This window comes from Sebastes fasciatus, chromosome 13 (assembly GCF_043250625.1).
Source record: "Sebastes fasciatus isolate fSebFas1 chromosome 13, fSebFas1.pri, whole genome shotgun sequence".
Taxonomy (NCBI): Eukaryota; Metazoa; Chordata; class Actinopteri; order Perciformes; family Sebastidae; genus Sebastes; species Sebastes fasciatus.
In genome coordinates, this window is record NC_133807.1 from 755505 (window position 1) to 775325 (window position 19821).

The window sequence follows — 19821 nt, forward strand, 5'->3', positions numbered from 1 at the left end:
GCGGCTCTTGCACTCGACTGTGGACGTTGAGACGCAAAGGTATCGTGAATTGTATCGAATCGTGAGTTGAGGTTATCGTTACATCCCTAGCAGGTAGGTTTTTGTCTGGAGGAGTCCAGTATTGGCTCTAAGCCATACAGGCAGACAAAGCTGTTGTAATAAACAGTGCTCAAAGCACAAACTGTGTGCTATACGTGTATTAGACAAGAACGTGATGGTTTGGTTTCGCCATTCCATTTTAAAAATACTTAAAGCCTGTTAATGTATGAACGTCTCCACAGGTACTGAAGAAGTGATCTGTAGTTACAGATTTTACATCTTAATCAGTTCAACACAGAGAGGTTTACAGATTTATCATTTTGTAAGAAGTGTACTGGTATTGAATCAGTAACGAAACGGGCAATTAGGGATGCACCAATTGTGCATCCCTAATTGCCTGTTTTCATCCGATCACGTCTCACTCCTGCACTGCACCACACTTAAAACATGACTTTTACGACCTCCTAGCTGCTGATGGATAAATATTGACTGGAGAACGTTTTATGACCCTTATGGACCCCCCTTGCTTGAGCACAGCGTCCTAACTGTGTTTTCTTCTCAAAATGGTCATTCCTGTGTTTTTTTCAGATGTGTTGGATGAGAACCAGAGTAAACTGAGCGAGGACCTGATGGAATTTCGTAGAGATGCTTCCATGCTTAACGTAAGTGTGTGTGTGCACCTTGCAAAGAGTAAGAGACAAATGTGGACAGTATGTGTGATAATAAAAGTTTGAATTAGGTAGCCAGAATAAAAGGATTGGAGTAGGTGTGTTAATGTAGCTGTTGAACAAATCCCATAAGCTATTGTCTGTCTCTCTGCAGGATGAGTTGTCCCACATCAACGCTAGGCTCAACATGGGAATCCTGGGCTGTAAGTATCTGCCTGTCTGTCCTCCTTTTTAAATCACCTCTCTCAGTGGAGGAAAACATTTGATAAACACTTGCTGAGACCTGGAACACGTTTTGAATGACTTAACCCCCTGAGACCCGAAGACTTAACTGTTTTCAGAGGCTGTAGCAGGTTCAGTTTTAGAGCTAGAGTGAAGATACATTTATCATATGAAACTAGAACTTAAGGAATCCATTTGCAGCAGCAATGCCATGCTAGCTTGTTGGGAAGGAGGCTAAATAACGCTCCAAAGTTAGTCTCAATTTTGGCGAGGAAAAACTGGTATGGCCATTTTCAAAGGGGTCCCTTGACCTCTGACCTCAAGATATGTGAATGAAAATGGGTTCTATGGGTACTCACGAGCATGTTGGGAATTAGCACCAGCCACCAGCCAAATGCTGGTAAGATATGCAGGTAGCTGCTAGATTTGCTTCACTCACCAGCCAAAAAAACAATGGTAATCTATGGAGTGGCTGGTATATATAAAAAATAAATAACTAAAATGACCTGTTTTGACATCTAGGATAATCACAGCCTCATGAAACTTTACAGCCACAAACTAGAGACCTAGAGCTTTCAGAAGATGGATGGCTCTCCTAGGTATATTGACAATAAGGGGGTTTCTGAGCAGTTTCCAGAACAGAAGTGCTCGCCATCCAATCGCTGAAAAATCTCCAAATGTCGAAAGTTTTGAAACCAAATCACAACATGGCTTTTTCTATGGTGTTCCTAGAGGTCTTGATGTCTTAATGTGGTATTTTGGAGGGATTATTGATCATTTTGATCAATTCTCCAGTGGTAAAAAATGGTTAAATTTAGCACCAAATCTGTGTAACATATAGTATCAACCCAAAAACTGATGGAACAACTTATGAGACATACAGTAAGTGAGCATGGGAATGGCCATCATATACTTCTATCATAATTTTCTATTCCCATTGAATTAATTCATTCATTCATTCATATTTATTTCTGATTTATGACTAGAACAGCTTGACACACAGTGCTGAGCTGCATCTCAAATTAATCTTCAGGTTCCAGCTTTCAGCTGATGTACACCACTTCTATGTGGCATCTACTGTTGACCTGCTACCTCCTAAAGGCCCCCTATACCCCCCTAAAAAGGACTCCAATTGTTCGTTTCAGAGGGTTAATCATTAAAGTTCTGTTGAATTGAAATGTAAATCCTAGCTCTGACTATCTTCTCTGGTCGTTCCTTCCTCCTCTCCCTTACTCCCACTCACCACCTTCCTTCACCAACCACCGTCTGTCTCGTCCTTCCTCCTTTCCTCATCTACCTCTATGTCCCTTTTTAATCAGTTATACTCCTCCCTTGTTTAGCTTCCAATGAAAAATACATATCCAGTCTTACCCGTCTCTGTGCCTGTGTGTAGCATACGACCCCCAGCAGATCTTCAAGTGTAAGGGGACATTCGTTGGCCACCAGGGTCCTGTTTGGTGTCTGTGTGTCTACTCCACTGGTGACCTACTCTTCTCTGGATCCTCAGATAAGACTATCAAGGTAACATCAACACACACAAAGGAAATGAAAGACCGACATTAGCACTGCGTCCAATGTTTTTTTCATTTTCTTGATGCCCACTGTTGATGTAGTAAAGGGCCTTCAAACTCATGTATGTATTACTCAAACTTCTCCAGAGTATGTGCAGCAACACGCCCACACCAATGCAACCTGTATGGTCTGTTTTTTTTGACGCAGTACTATTTTTGACTTGAACGCAGCCTTCACCCATCTACTTCCAGAGAGACTCTGATAACTTACGCCCACAACCTTGTTTTGTATTGGAAATGTGGAATTATAGATTTGTTTTAATGCTAATTCACTCACTCAAAAATTAGATTTATTTATTTAAAGGATCCAATGGCAGCAGCTAATCTTCCTGGGGTCCGAAATCTAGTACATCATATTCATCATATACATACTTTATACAACACCGTCTTTAGTGGACATGAGCTGAAAAATGTTTTAACGTGATTGTATGTATTTTTAAAGTGGGGTTGTATGAGATACTTATCCATAGTCAGTGTATTACCTACAGTAGATGGCGGTCAGCAGCAGTAAAACATATTTTAGCCACCTCAAAGGAAGGCCCAAAAAATATCAATTTCAGTTTAAGTGTACGCTATATTTAGAATATTTTCACTGCTTTACCTTCCTGCCAGACAGCCCTTTCTGACGGGGAAATGCCCCGGTATGTCCATCTATGCTTTCTTCATATTCACCAGACTCCATTGACAAAACCAGTAATTTTACTATGCAGAACACGGGAAACACCAATGTCACACAATAACGCAAACATCTAACCGACAGAGGCATCGGTAAACCAGCTACTCGTGTTCTGAAAGATAAAATTACTGAACTTACTTTTTGTCAAAGAAGTCTGGTGGCTTTGGGCATAGATAAAAGATCCAGTTCCCCGTCAGAAAGGGCTGTCTGACAGCAAGGTAAAGCCTTGAAAATATTCTAGATATACCGTACACTTAATGATGTGATATAGATTTTTTTTTAGTTGGGTCTTTATTTTAGTTGTCTTAAATCCGTTTTGCTGCTGCCCCCCCGTCCACAGCAGTACATTGCTTTGCTTCCGTGCTGGTACTCCTGTCTGTTTCTCCAAACTGGGGGCGTGCCGACCGTCCTCTACTGTAGGTAATACACTGACTATAGTACCTCATACAACCCCACTTCAAAAAGATCCGAGCTATCCCTTTAAGAGGCTTAAAGGCAATTCTTTCAGCCTTTTAGCAGTATGTCTATTTGTCTCCTCTCTTGCCCTCAGGTATGGGACACGTGCACCACCTACAAGTGTCAGAAAACCCTCGAGGGTCATGATGGCATCGTACTGGCACTGTGTATCCAAGGGTAATAATATGCAACACATGCACATAAACAACACACGCTATGATTAAGATACATGTCAACTGGGAATGACCAGCCCTCACCCCAAAGCATGACTCGTCAATATTTTTTGCCTCCATAGAAACAGGCTGTACAGTGGCTCTGCAGACTGCACCATCATCGTAAGTAACATTCACCTACCTGTTTCCTCTTTTTAAGGGAAAACTTGCACGGTTTGAATTGTTTTCAGATGCTATAGCAGTTGTGTTTTTGTCTTTCCGTTATGTGTCTTGCTGCTGTGCATCTTGCGTAGGTGTGGGACATCCAGACCCTGCAGAAAGTCAATACTATCCGTGCCCATGACAACCCTGTATGTACACTGGTCTCCTCCCACAACATGTTGTTCAGCGGCTCCCTCAAGGCCATTAAGGTACAGTTATGTGCATCATGTGTCATCCAGTTTATGTTGTGTTGTTTCATCATTTTAAAACTTTCTGCACAGGTTTATTTAAAGTGCATTATCATATGATAGTGCCTAGGGGTGTAACGATTAACTGATTCCTGTTGAAAAATCAATAGAGTCTTAGAAACGGCTACATTGATACAAAACTCTGAATCCGACTCAATTTTGAGGGGAATTGGTCAAAAATCTACGTGGCCGTCATAAACAAAACCAATACAAATAGCTCCACTTGAGCCGCTTTTTACATGTTATGTGTGTGTATGACATGGATGTGGTGGGAGCGGAAAGAGAGAGAGAGAGAGAGTGAGGTGTCTGTGTGTGTGTGTGTAGCGTTATGAGGGGAGAGACCGGCAGCAAGACCCGACCCCGCATCTCCACTGCATAGCCGTCATGCATGCAAGCAGGCAGTCACTAGCGGGGAACTAGCGGTAAAGGAGTCACAAAAACGGGATTAAAATGTGTCAGCTAGAATGTCATCTGGGTCCTAGTGTCCCACTGCTAGAATGTCATCTGGGTCCTAGTGTCCCATTGCTACACTAATATAGCAGCTGGCTGGGTACAGATGGTGTCAACACAGTCTAGTTTTTGGCCATTGTTGAAGGATGCTGTGAAATAACACTTGTCTGTGCATCAAGTGTTTCCAGTAGATTTAGAATTCTGTCTGTGATATATATATATATATACTGGAAAAACAAAGTTCGGAAACTTGTGTTTGGTGGATTATTTCTCTGTTGTTACAATGCTAATTGGCATTGTATTTTACATCGTTTGAAAGCCTGTTTATTTACCTTTGCAATGATGTCCAACTTGTAAGGATCATGCATTTGTGGGATGAGCAGCACAGCTGATTATGTGGGTAGCGCCCAAGAAAAATTTGCCAAAATGCTCCATCAATGGTAAACAGTGTATTCTCCTGTTGGTATTGACTCTTGTTTTGAGTTGTTTGGTGGATTGGATGATTGAACTCTATCAGTAACAAGGAACAAACAAAACATATTGGCTATTTTACACTTTATTGATTTAATACACCGTCAGGAGCCTCAGTAGAGGTGGAAGATCTATACGCAGCCACAACAGCCTGGCACCTCCTCCTCATGCTGGTCACCAACCTGGTCACACGTTGCTGTGGGATGGCGTTCCATTCCTCAACCAGGATTCGTTGCAGGTCAGCCAACGAGGTTGTGTCGGTCACTCTAACACGTACAGCACGCCCAAGCTGATCCTTCAAGTGTTGGATTGGGTTGAGGTCTGGACTCTTGGCAGGCTGTTCCATTCTCTCTACTCCCACATTGTGGAGGTAGTCTGTGATAACCCTGGCTCTGTGGGGGCGAGCGTTGTCATCTTGGAGGATGAAGTTAGGTGCCAGATTGTGCAGATATGGAATCGCCACTGGCTGCAGAATCTCATCCCGATATCTCCCTGCATTGAGATGGCCTTCAATGATGACAAGCCTTGTTTTGCCATTGATCGAGATCCCGCCCCACACCATGACACTGCCCCCACCAAAAGCTGTTACTCCATCGGTTCCATTGTCTGTGTTGTCGACACCAGCGCAAATGGGCCTGACAGTGAAGGCAGTCATTGCAGGCTTCCTAGTAGTCTTATGAGAATACACTGTTTACCATTGGCAGAGCATTTTGGCAAATTTTTCTTGGGCGCTACCCAAATAATCAGCTGTGCTGCTCATCCCACAAATGCATGATCCTTACAAGTTGGACATCATTGCGAAGGTAAATAAACAGGCTTTCCAACAATGTAAAATACAATGACCATTAGCATTGATACAACAGAGAAATAATCGACCAAACACAAGTTTCCGAACTTTCTTTTTCCAGTATATATATATATATATATATATATATATATATATATATATATATATATATATAAAGCATCTTACCTTATGGTTTCATAATGTGGGACACCATGTCACTAATACATAATATTCCATCACATCATCATTACAGATATAAGGCAAACAATAGTTGAAATTAAAGGTCATTATCATTAAATTACAACCATGGCCAATGAGCCGCAGTGAGCCATATTGGTATAGGAAATATGTGACACGTCATGAGAATACTATGAATTCATTTAAACTGAATTGGATCGCAGCCGAACCGGATCGCATTGAAGTAGTGCTATATACACAGTCGCCGTTTTATCCACCACTTTGTTTTCGTCATTCTCATGGTAACACTAAATCCGTAATGCTCCCATACAGCAGAGCCAAACGATGCTGGTGGATCCTCTAACTGGACTTTATCATGTCCACTCGCCATTTCCTTAACTGACTGACAGCCGCACTCTGCACTTCATCTGTGCCAACTGAGAAGGAGGCTAGGTCACGCTTCATCAACACGTCATATCTTTGGGGTACAACACATGAGCAGTAAATTCTGGTCTGCACTCGCTGGAATTGAGCCAATAGCAACGCACAACCACAGCTTCAGTTACACTGCACATGTGTTATACCCCGTACCTCAAGAACTATGTCCACCCGTGTCCCAGCCTCCTTCCGTAGGCTTTGATTGGGCTTTGTGTGACAATAAATGGGAGCCTAACTCTACATGAAAAAAATACACAATCGGCCTCATAACTTATTTCAAATGAACTGAACAATTCATACACGACCCGAACCGTGACTAGCGAATCGAACGGTTTGGATTTTTTACCTAAACCGTTCCATCCCTAGGATCAACTAATTACCAGGAAATAGTTTTATTTAAGTGACCTTTAGTTTGGACTCAGAAGATGAGTGTGTAAATGTGGCTCAGTGAGGAGAGGAGGAGAGGCAGACTGTAAGGAGCAACGGCTGTAGCCTTGTCTTTGTTACCATGGTTACAAGCTAGTGAGAGAAGGGAATGGGATTATTGTGGTGTGAGTGTGTGATGTCAGTCCTCTTACACAGGGACTTTCCTTTCTTACCCAACTAGTGCCTCCTCCTCCCGTCACACAGCTTCTCTCTATTTCAGCTCAGTGACATCATGCACTTCACTTTATTCACCACTGTGTAGCTGCCCCAGCTCGGTTCAATACACTGTCTGTGTCTGTGTCAGAGTGTGTGTGTGTGTGTGTCTGGGAATGTGTGTGTCAAGTATTTACAGTAACATTATGTTCCACAGGATTTGTTTTTGTAATGGAAACGTATTCATCATCTCCATAAATCTTATGTGTGGTGTGTGTAGGTGTGGGACATCGTGGGTACGGAGCTGAAGCTGAAGAAGGAGCTAACCGGTCTGAATCACTGGGTTAGAGCACTGGTGGCCTCCCAGAACCACCTGTACAGCGGCTCATATCAGACCATCAAGGTAGGTGGAGATATGAGTAGTATACATACACAGTTCAGATTCCTGTTTTTTCCATTCGTACTGTAGCTTAGTAACTCTAACTAGGCACGGCAGGCCTGTCGAGCTTTAGATTTCTCTACATGCTGAAGCAGTGTCCATGGGGCGATACTCCATATATGAAGAGCTTGTGCCTTTTAACAAGGGCAAAAGTTGAAGGAATGGATTCAAATGTGTTTATTTGCTTTAAAGGTAGGATTGGTAGTGTGCAAAAACTTTTTGTTGAAATTCTCTTTACTTCCAATAGCAATCAATAAATCAAATGCTTATCAAGTCTTCCACCAGCTGCTAGCTTGAAAGCGGAGTACTAGCAATAGCCATGTTTGTAGTTTGTCTTGTTGTAAACTTGTTGTTTATCTGACAACTTTTTTTTTTGTATGCGTCATTGTGCATGCCTAACTGTGGGAAAGCACCAATACAGAGGAATCGATAGTCACAGAGGCATGAGATGCCAAGGAATGGGACAACTAAGAACCCGTTCTTAACGGGAACCGATTCTCTTTTCCCATCTATAGCGTTTTCCCTGTCGACCAAAGTGGCGGATGGCCTGACGATTTTACCCGCCACTGCCAACAATTTACCCACATTTGGCGGGTGGTGGGTGCTAATTTCAGACCCTGACTTCCATACCCGACTCTTGCTATTTGTTTCTCAACGAGTCGAGGCGGAGCTGGCGCTGCAGCTGCACTTGTTGCCATCTTTCACAAATAGTTGTTTTTTCCGAGCTGTTAGGTGTTCTTCTTCTTCCTTCATTTCACGGCAGATGAGAACACTTGAAAGCGTATATGCTGCCCCCATCAGATCCGGAAGGATCGCATCTCCAGTAATGTAAACATAGGCCCTGTTCACACCTGGTATTAACATGTGTCCTCAGTGATCCGATCACAAGGGGACAGCTCTAAGTACAGGTGTGAACACACTCAAGACGCATTGAGATCGGATCTTTCAGACCACGTTCAGAGGTGGTCTGGGCCACATATGACCACATTCTTTTAGCAGTGTGTAGTTAATGCGTCCTGGGCCACATTAAGGACCGCCTACTCATCTGATGTCCAGCTGGGATCCGCGCCCCTCAGGTGAATAAACAGGCAGACACAGGCGCAAGTCAGCGTGGAAACAGCCTCTGTGCTCTACTGTATGTAGACTAGGCACGCGAAGGTCATTATTATCATACTGTCGGAGATGTGTCGCTGTTTTTGTTCCGCTGCTTTGCGCAGAGCTGACACCCGCCTGCCTGTTCTCTGTCCTCCCCGCTCTCTGGAGCGCTGCACCTCGCTGTTGTCTGGCAAAAGCAGCAATGCCGGTGGTGCGGAGGTCCCCAGGGACCGCCGGTACAATAACCTTTTATTTTGATGTTAATACAATGTACCAGAATTAACAAATATGTAGGATATTACTACTGACATTCATTTAATATTAGGTCACAACGGCTGCTGTATTAGCCATGTGTTTACTACGTGTTTATTTGCATATGGGGCGGGAAAGTGAGATCGGATCACAAGTGACCACTGAAGACGCATGTGGAGACGCATTTTAATGCCGGGTGTGAACAGACGTACTTAGAGCTGTCCACTTGTGATCCGATCACTGAGGACGCATGTTAATACCAGATCTGAACAGGGCCATGGGGTGATGTAAATCATTTAGTTTCTGATTTTGCGGGTTATTTTGCATTATTATAGTACTGCATACTACTGACGAACGCAGTACGCAGTATACAGTACATACTACTGACTTTGTGTCATCTTCATTCACTGCCTCATTGTTGAAAGTACTCTCTCTCTCTCTCTGCGTGCGTGCGCGCGTAAAGAGAGGAGACTGGTTGTGTAAGAATGAGGGAAGAGAGATGAAAGGACTGATGATGCAGTTAGTCTCTAGCCAGTACTTAATGGGAGAAGTTGTTTAGAAAATGTTTTGCTGCAGAAATTCCTGCAAATGTTGCCAATATTAGTGAAAAACATGCCTTTGAACATTTTGGCAATTAAATAACTTTGACACAGAGGAACTTCAAAGCTCAAAGAACAGTATTTCATCATAAAACACTTTCTGCACTGATTTCTTTTTAAATATTCAATAAATGAATGTCTATCAGTTTGTATTTTTGATGTCTTGACTCATTAGCTTGCTTGTACACTGTAGCTACCAGTGTACTGTGTATCAAAAATAGTTGCCACTACTTAATAGTTTCCCCTGTAATTAATCAGACAGCCATGGATTCTCTGTTGGTATTTTAGCCTTTATTGGATGGTATAGTAGAAATAGAGAGACAGGGAGGGTGGAGCAGAGAGAAAGTAAGATGCCTCGTGACAAACTCATAGGCTAGATTTGAAACTTTTTCATGGTATGTAATTTATGTCATGTTCAGACCAACAATAGTACTGCAACAAAAATGCCTATTCCTCATTCATCTCAATGAGACCAGTGGGGGCTTGCTGTAGAAACAAGACCCCAAAAAGCAAAAACATGGGGCTTTAAGTCGTCGATGACTGTCAGCCATCGCCAGCCCTACTGACCACAAACTTTTGAATGAATGAATGCTAATGTTGCTCCGTTTCTGCTGGATGTATATAAATAAGCAGCTGTTTGCTAACATGTTCACCATAACAAGTAACTATAAGCTGATACTATGTCAGTGTTGTACATATGTAGTGGCTTCCGGTTCTAACACCAAACTTGGGGTTATTTGTTTTACTCAGGTTTGATGGACTTCTAGACTCTTGGTTGATTGTCACTGATGTTGATGAGTTGTGTGATTGAAAGCAACTCAACCCAAACTCCAAATAAACAAAAGAAAGCAAAACCAAACAGATCAAAAATAATAAATCAATCTATTTGTGTTTCTTAGGTTACTGTTGAGAAACTGACTAATTTGACATCTTCATCTTTCCACACACCTGACTTGGTTCATTTGGCCAGAGTCAAGAAGGTCACGTGTTCCTATATTTCTTTCCTGTTAAACTAAAAGACAAACACCAGGTGGCATAGATAACCTATTTTCTAAACTATTTACTCCTTTTTATCAAACAAAAAACTGGCTCTTACAATCAAATGTCTGCTTACAGCTGATGTTCTTGCTGTTGGTCACACTAAATAAGTAGTTGAAGACGGCACTTTAGGTATTAGAAACGTGATTTTTATGCGTGCGCGCGTGTTTGAGAGTGCGTGTGTGCGAGAGTGAGAGTGTGTGTGAGAGTGAGAGTGTGTGTGTGGGACATACTTGCCAACATTCTCGTTTTCCCGGGAGACTCCCTTTTTTCATTGTCTTCTCCCGGGGTCACAATTATCCGGTATTTCTCCCAATTGATGGCAAATTTTCACACCTTTTTTTTTCCTTTTGTTTATCTCAACCTGTTTCTGGCGCTGTACAGCGTGTATAAGCTCTACTGTTTCCACCTGGACAACAATACAGCTGCACCAAATGACGTTTCCCGGTGGAAGAGAGCTGCTCGCAACACAGCGCGGTTTGAGCTGCGCTCCTAGCGCTTCACAGCACTCAGTGCCCAAAGTTGAGCAGCGAAAAGTCATCGTGGAGTTGCGTGAGCCATTGGAAATAGTGGGTTTCAGAGCACAGTGGTGTCTTTGTCAGGTTGTGTCTGAGAGGGCCTTCAGTGAGTGAGAGAAGGAGAGAGAAATGGAGAGAACCATGAGAAAGAAATACTCAAGCAAACGGGGCCAAAAATGAATGAATGAATAAAACCTGATAAATATTAGTTTATGGCAGAGATTCACACAAGTTCACGCCAGAGGGGCCAATTATTCGCTTTTCTTTCCTGAGAATTAATAGTCAAATTAAAAGTAGGCCTATTTAACATAAAAATGTTGTTGTAGTGTACTTATTATTTTGTTATTTACATTCTTTAAAAGTCACCAGAATGTAGGAAATAGTCTCTGAAACTCTAATGTTTCATGGGGAGGACCCCAGACCCCCCGCTTTGGTTTTGAAGTCCCCCCTATTTTTAAGGTCTCAAGGTTGGCAAGTATGATGTGAGACGGAGACAGATGACGTATGAAAGAGTATCATCTCTCTGTCTGTGGACTACATTCTGTGGCCTGTTTTCAATGCTGCATTGTGATTGGCCAGCTAGCCGATTTAATTAGGGATCACTCCACTCTGTGTTGCCATGGAGATGAAAATTGACAACTTGCAGCTGTTGAAAAACTCAATTTTTCCACAGCTGATATCGTGTGAATGTGTGTGTGTGTGTGTTTATCTATCCCTCCGTAAGATACTCACGTCTTCTTCACCATCCTCCTCTTTCAGATTTGGGACATCCGCTCTCTGGAGTGTGTTCACGTCCTGCAGACGAGCGGGGGCAGCGTCTACTCCATCGCTGTCACCAACCACCACATTGTGTGTGGGACCTATGAAAACCTCATCCATGTAAGGGAGATGCACACATGCATTCCTGCACATACACATACATAGGAATTTATTTGTTCTTTATTTTCATTTGACTTTCCTTCATTCCTGCCTCATGAGCATAACTAGAATGTTTCTCGCCCACTCTCACAAGGCATGAGGTCGTTTCTGGCTGACATTATTCTTAGCTGTAATGTTTTTTCTTTCTTTTCTTGCTCCTCTCAGTATTCAGATTATATTCACCTAGGGCTTATCCTCTATAAAGATAGGGTTAGATGCACTCAATATAAATATATATCTATAGATATATAGATATCTATATCTCTCTATATATAGAGAGAGATATATATATATCTCTCTCTACATATAGAGAGATATATATATCGAGATATATATAGAGATATATATATCTCTATATATATCGAGATATATATAGAGATATATATCTCTATATATATATAGAGAGAGATATATCTCTATATATCTATAGAGATATATAGAGAGAGATATATATATCTCTCTCTATATATATATATATATATATATATAGAGAGAGATATATATATATATAGAGATATATAGAGATATATATATATAAACACACAGTATACTGTGTATTTTTATATATATAGTAGATCACTACATGGTCTTAGCAAAATCTTGGGTGAAAAGTGTTGTATTCCCTTTTTAATATATGTAAGTTTCTCCATAGCTAAACATTGCAACAATCCATCAGCCCAATTTAGTTTGCTTGGTTTATTCATAGATTTCGATTTCAGTCATTTTATGTTTAGCTTCAAGTAAACTGAATACAACCATCTTCTTATTTGTATTATTAAGCTTACAGTTTACTGGGAAACATCCAAAAATACACAATTTAGGGCATAGTGGAAGCTCCTCTTTTGTGGCAATGGATAAAATGATTATTATATCCTTCCAATACTCCGTATGGTTGGCCGTTCAGGGCTTCAGATCTGATGTGGACCAGAATGTGCACCAAAACGCTTCCTTGGACACAGACAAAGTACTGTGATGCTTGTGTTTTAATGATGATGATGATGATGATGATGCTGAAGGTGTCTGTGTCTTCTCTCTAGGTGTGGGACATTGAGTCAAAAGAGCAGGTGCGGACCCTGACAGGTCATGTGGGAACAGTTTATGCTCTTGCTGTCATCTCCACCCCTGACCAGACCAAAGTGTTCAGCGCCTCCTACGACCGCTCACTCAGGGTGAGGACGGACAGTGTGTCCATTTCTGTGTGTGTTTGTCTTGTGTGAGTGTTGAAAGACGGAGTACACTTCATTCATATACATACTGTATGATGCTGTGTGTGTATTTAAAGGTACTATAGTTGTTCACAGTTGTTTTAACATTAACACAATGACCACAACCTGTAACTCATGTACCAAACCATGAACCAATGTTGCTAAAATACAAGCACATTTACTTCCTTTACACTCAGATTGCACTAATAAAGCACACCTTGTTCTCCACATTCAGCACAATTTACATGAATCAAATCTCATGTGTTCACATGGAACACTCTGAGTCCTCACATGGACAAATGCATGTTGCACAATTGTTCCATTAGCGATCAGCATTTCAGCAATAAAAGGGCCATAGGTGAGCTCCTCTGTTTTGGAGCAATGGATGCTAACCTAGCAAGAGGAGGGAGAGTAAGAGGAGGACAGGGAGGAGGAGGAGAAAGAGGAGAGCTATAATCTGATGACATTCGGGCCACTTGAAAGGCCAGACTGAAACAGAAGACCGGATGCAGCTGAATTGACACATCCAACTTTGTGTTTGTTGGGATGTATAGAGTATTTTGGGGAAAAACTAAAACATGTTTTTGTTTATATTAGTATATTTGTTCAATTTTGGTACAAAAAACATTATGCAAAAATATTTGACAACATTCCATATTTAATTTGACAGAAGTAAAACAGTGAACCAGCAGAAGGCTGATAACACATTCATACCAGTGTTTTCCTTTCATAGAAGGGTTTTACATTGAGCACATCAGTGTTAAACTGCTTTTTAGAAATCTGATGGTGTGTTTCATTTGAATACAAAATACCATTTTGAGAAGACATAACATTGTTTTGAAGGCAGAGTTCCATTTTGCAGATTTGTGGAGTTTTTGCCTTTTGTTTGTTTTTGGATTTGTGTGTAGAGTTCTGAGAAGATGAGGTATGCTTTCAGAAAAAGTGTGTAAACAATTGAGAAAAACTTTAATATCTTTAAAAACAAAGGTATGTATCAGCAAAAGGTTTAGAAGAGAGGGTAGAAGTAGAGTCTGTGTATAAAAGACCTATTGTTTAGAATGAAACCCAGTAAATGGTGTGTATGTGTTCTCTAGGTGTGGAGCATGGACAACATGATCTGTACCCAGACCCTGCTGAGACACCAGGGCAGTGTAACCGCTCTAGCTGTTTCCAGAGGGCGCCTCTTCTCTGGAGCTGTCGACAGCACCGTCAAGGTACCACACATCATCTCTCCATCAGCTGCTCTACGTCTGTATCTGTGTCCCTTCATTCTGTTACTTCATCCATCCTCCATCTGTTCATGCGGCAGGTTCACTGTGATTCTAACATCATTCAGTACTGCAATGTTTTCTACTTTAACTCACCCATCTGTTCCATACATGCATGACAGAAGCATCCAACTGAACCTCATAGAAGTTGTAGACCAGCATCATAAGAAAGTGTCAGAATAAAGCACTTTGAAATAATTTCATATCACAAAAATGTGCTTTTATTGCTATATCCACATCCCATTACATCCCTTCTTGATCTTCCCTTAGTATTCCTTTACTTCATGATTAATTATAACTTTACCTTATAATTAGGGCTGTCAATCGATTCAAATATTTAATCGTGATTAATCACAAGATTGTCCATAGTTATTAATCTCACATTTTTTTATCTGTTCATAATGAACCTTAAAGGGAGACTAGTCAAGTATTTAATCCTCTTATCAACATGGGAGTGGACAAATATGCTGCTTTATGCAATTTGTATTTATTATTGTAGATCAATTAACGATACAAATCAATGACAGATATTGATCCAGAAACCCTCACAGGTACTGCATTTAGCATAAAACAATATGCTCCAATCATAACATGGCAAACTTCAGCCCAACAGGCAACAACAGCTGTCAGTGTGCTGACTTGACTATGACTTGCCCCAAACTGCATGTGATTATCATAAAGTGGGCATGTCTGTAAAGGGGAGACTCGTGGGTACCCATAGAACCCATTTACATTCACTGATCTGGAGGTCAGAGGTCAAGGGACCCCTTTGAGAATGGAAATGACAGTTTTTCCTCACCAACATTTAGTGTAAGTTTGGAGTGTTATTTAGTCTCCTTTGTGACATGGTTGGTACCGAATGATTCATCAGGTTCTCTAGTTTCATATGATGCCAGTATCTTCACTCTAGCTTTAAAAGTGAGCCGATACAACCTAAAAATCACAAGTTGTGTTAAAGAAATTGGAATTTGCTTTAAGTCGTTATTAATGCGTTAACTTTGACAGCCCTGTTTATAATATATTGTAACTTTGTTGGATCTTCTAAATTGATTTCTTTCTCTCTCTCCCAGGTGTGGACATGCTAAACAGTTTGCTCTGCAGGAGTCCAGTCAACTTCATGTCTTTATGAACGGTAACCTTTCCATGTGATTTCCTCCTCCGTACCGTTTCTTTGATTGTGATTTAAAGGCCATAGACCAATAATAACCGCCACTTCACAATCAAGCTCAATCATCGGAACCATTTTACTAAGTGTTGCTTTAAACAAACCCTCCGACGCCTTGACCGGATTGTCAGGGTCGAGGGTCAACTCGGGGGTCACGCTCCTTAGTGACCTCATCACCAGTGCATTACGGGGCAAAATGAGACGAGCTGCCTTACAGTTGCACCGCATTGTGTCAAACCCAAGATGGACTGGATGCTGCACCCCTGTAATAAGAGCAGGAAGCAGAGAGTTTTCAAACTGTAGTCCTGCCTGCTTCCTGCGGACACACCTGCCGTTTAAGAACTGTACTGATGATGCCTAATGCATACTGTTCAAACAAGTCTAAGGGCTGGTTTCACAAGCTTGGAGTGACGCTCTCTCTCTGCCCGCTGAACTGCTGTTCAGCGGGCAGAGAGAGAGCAGGGGAAAACAATGTGTACAGTCTCCATATTTTCACATCTAACTCTGTGAAATAAGTGTTTATTTCAACCAAACCAGAGTTGGTGCTTGTTGGAAAGACTAACCAAGACGGTTAGTTAGACGGTTGTATGAGGTACTTAATCCATAGTCAGTGTCACCGTCATCTACTCTATGTAAGTAGATGACGGTTGATGACACCCCCAGTTTTGAGAAACAGGCAGAAGTAGCAGCTAGAGATGGGCCAGCGTAAACATTTTCAAACCAGTTTGATATTAAGCCACAACACCAGACACCATACTGAATTTTACCACTAGGTGTTGCACTTGACTCAGCTTGTCACAAAATGAGAAGAGCTGGTCCACCTTAACAGCCCACCTTAAGTGAGCCTGGGCTGAAGTTGTCGCTAACTTCTGAGCTTACCTTCTTTCACTTTAGTCAGCAGGTGACAAGCAGGACGCAGGAACTTGGCTTGGGTCTTGAGAAGTTGTAGCATTTATTCACCGACAGTCTAAAGTGTCCACACACTGCTCACAGGGGCAGGGGGCTCACTGAACCCCTTACAAATGCATCTATAGTTTTTATAATAACGCAGAACTAATCATTTATTGTAATGATGAATCATATCAACCTTATTGTGTCTTCATATTGACAAAATGAGAAACCAACAAGATAGAATCAAAAAAACAGAATCAGCTGTGTGGTCCAGATCAGACAGGAGATGTAACCACTTTAAAGATGGGTGAGTACTACTTGCTATCTTCTGACGTTTGTGTTTTTTAAACAAAAAACAGGTTTTATACTGCAATATTTACTGAAAATGACATACAACACAGCTAACATTAGCCTCAGTAAACTTTCAGGCCATCTCCCATCTCCCTCCAGCCAGCTGCCACCTTATTTAGGTGTTTGTAGTGAAATGAGGAGAAATCCTATCCTCATGTCAACTTCATGAATCAGCCATTCGTCTGTTGTGGCGCTTTCAAAGTGAGCGACAGGAATAAATAGAAACAGGGCGTCCGACAAAAGTTCAGCTCAAAATGTTGCGCTGCTCCGTCACTCCGTCGCTCGTGGCCAGTTAGGACATTTCAGTAGAAAACAATGCAATCAAAGTGATTTTGTCACTGACGCTGGCTCACGTTGCATTCTGTTTGGAGGGTGAAATAATGTAGGCTAAACACATCCCAATACATTAGACCTCTCTGTATTGTACACATTACTTTTCCTCTCGATTTTTTTGCGAACCCCCAACCTAAAGTTCAAACTGTGCCTATGACACTGCTACTGCTATGTTCACAGCTGAAAGGTTATTACCTCATTATTATACATCGCTCGCTCCCTCTCTGGCTAACGTTACGGGGCTGGCAGTCGGGCTTGCAATACGCTGTCTGGCGGAAGCCGTCACCCCAAAAAACACATGTTCTTTCTAGTACACAATCACAACGTGCGCCGTGTGCCCCTTCCCCTTTCCTGCCAACGCTACTTACATTTGATCTCCTTCATGTTGTCGGTGTTATGTCGAAGTCACTGGCCTCGGTTCAGCAGATATGCACGGCCTATCAGATACTAGTAACTTGGTTAGTCTGTTTCTAAACAAACATAAAGTTCTGTTCATCATGTTGTCATATTGCTTTTGACTAATGCAATACAAGCTGGATTTAGCGCCGTGACGCCGTCGGCACCTGTTGCTGATGTCAACTATTCTTTAGTTTGCCAGAACGTGTCATAATGACAAATGCAAGTTGAGCTGACTGTCAAGGCAGTTAGTCGCCGGCCCAGAACCGGGTTCCGCCCAAAGGTTCTACCCATTAAAGGAGAGTTTTTTCTTGCCATTGTTGTAACTAGTGCATGCTCATGGGGGATCTCTTGTTGGGTCTCTAAATTATAGAGTACGGTCTAGACCTGCTCTACGTGAAAAGCATCTTGGGATAACTTCTGTTATGATTTGACGCTATGCAAAAATAAATTGAATTGAATTGAATTGAACTGGTTGGCATAAAATCAAACTGGTGTAAGCTCACTGGACCGGACAGGCAGAACCAGAAATCGACCCAACTCTAGTACCAGCAGGAAGCAAAGCAATGTGCTGCTGTGGACGTATGTTAGCCGCCTGAAATCATCAATATCATAGTGTACGCTATTTTATAGAATCTTTTCTGTGCTTTACCTCGCCGTCAGACAGCCCTTTCTGACCTTATATCCATCTATGCTCTCTTCAAAGCCACCATACTCCATTGAAAAAAAAAAACAGCCATTTGACCTTCCAGAATATGGGAGCTTCTGCTCTAAAGTCTCAGTTCATATTATTCATAATCATTTTTTAGTGTGAGCTCTTTGTGTCACCAGAGCCCATCGATATACACAGAAGCATCAAAGTGCTACTTGGTCTACATGTCACCAGAATTTGATTTCAGAAGGATTTAATGAGACAGAATTGAGTTACCTGTTTAACTTTCCACCAGCTAGTGTATTGATAATAGCGTTGGCTGAGCAGATGTCCAGAGCAAGAGCGTTTGTCTCTTAACCCTTCATTTTAGGACGCAGGTGTACTAACATTTCCTCCCTCCTTGATCATTGTGGTTGTCACCCAGAACTCTGTGAAACCAGCCTTTCTAAAACACCTTTTAATAAGAGAATGATCTATAGATTTACTGACTTTTATATTAGTGCCATGATAGAGCTGTATTCAGAGCCATTAACGGTTGTACAGTTGTGTAAAATAAGATAGTGCCGAGCCTGGACACGTGCACATGAGGACACGTGCACATGAGGACGACTCACACTGGCCTACATAACAGAGAGGGACAGGGAGAGGGGAAGAGAGTCCGTGTGCATGTATGTGTCTGCTATTGTGTGTATGTGTGTGTTTCAATGAGTGCCATATGTCTGGATGAAAGGTCAGGAAAGACTGTAATTAAGTGTCTTTTTCTCCCCTATTCCCCCCCCCCCCCTCTCTATGATCTCTAACTTCAACTGGTTAGAATGAACATAACTACAGATTAACACTGATTGTTGTTTCATGACTGTAACACTCGATGGACTGACCGTGAAGGCAAGCAGGTGATTGTATGTAATTAACCTTTAAACTCCCACAGACAAATACATAGAAGTTCTAAAGTAAAATTCTGCTTTCTTAAATTATGTTTCAGGACCCATATTGGGTTGAGAATATGAAAACTGACTAAATATACCTGGGAGGGTAGTTTTTAAGTTTCTGAGACACGTGGGCTAAATTAGGTTTTTACAGATGTTCAGTCATGTTGCCTTCATTTCAGTGCAGAACCGGTCACTACTTCCTGTAGCCTTGGTGAGGAAGGTAGTGGAGAAGGGAGGAAGTGTCTTCACTGGTCAGTTTCAGTGATTCCTTGTATACTTGTAATCATGTAAGCCTGAGTTGATCATTGATCAATAAAACTGTTGTACACTTTGAGAGCTGTTGATCTGATTTATTTCAACAATAAAACTTGCTGCAATCTCATGGAATAAAAATAAGGTGGTGTAGCACCATATGTGAATATCTGTGCTACACCATTTTCAGATCTGGTCATACACTTGATTCCTATTTAGCACCAGCACAGATAGTATGCTGGTGCTAAATAGGATCGTTTTTTTTTTAACTTAGACTTTGTTTTTTGAATAAAACCTCAATGTCCGCCTACTAGCTTTTTCAAGACTTTCAACTGCATCTAATGGTTTTCGTCATTCACATGTA

The 19821-nt window shown here is 41.6% G+C and overlaps 1 protein-coding gene across 3 annotated transcripts in view; it reads left to right on the plus strand.

Annotated features, from left to right (window-relative positions):
- traf7 (TNF receptor-associated factor 7) overlaps positions 1 to 19539 on the plus strand; it is a 32478-nt gene extending 12939 nt beyond the window's left edge. For all 3 annotated transcript variants that reach the window (XM_074654975.1, XM_074654977.1, XM_074654976.1), the window contains exons 12-22: positions 628 to 701; positions 862 to 910; positions 2323 to 2450; positions 3727 to 3809; positions 3928 to 3967; positions 4099 to 4215; positions 7437 to 7559; positions 11857 to 11976; positions 13053 to 13184; positions 14315 to 14434; positions 15559 to 19539. In XM_074654975.1, the coding sequence (XP_074511076.1) occupies positions 628 to 701; positions 862 to 910; positions 2323 to 2450; positions 3727 to 3809; positions 3928 to 3967; positions 4099 to 4215; positions 7437 to 7559; positions 11857 to 11976; positions 13053 to 13184; positions 14315 to 14434; positions 15559 to 15573 (1001 nt within the window). In that variant the 3' untranslated portion in view covers positions 15574 to 19539. The remainder of the gene's footprint in view (positions 1 to 627; positions 702 to 861; positions 911 to 2322; positions 2451 to 3726; positions 3810 to 3927; positions 3968 to 4098; positions 4216 to 7436; positions 7560 to 11856; positions 11977 to 13052; positions 13185 to 14314; positions 14435 to 15558) is intronic.
- The last annotated feature ends 282 nt before the right edge of the window (positions 19540 to 19821 follow it).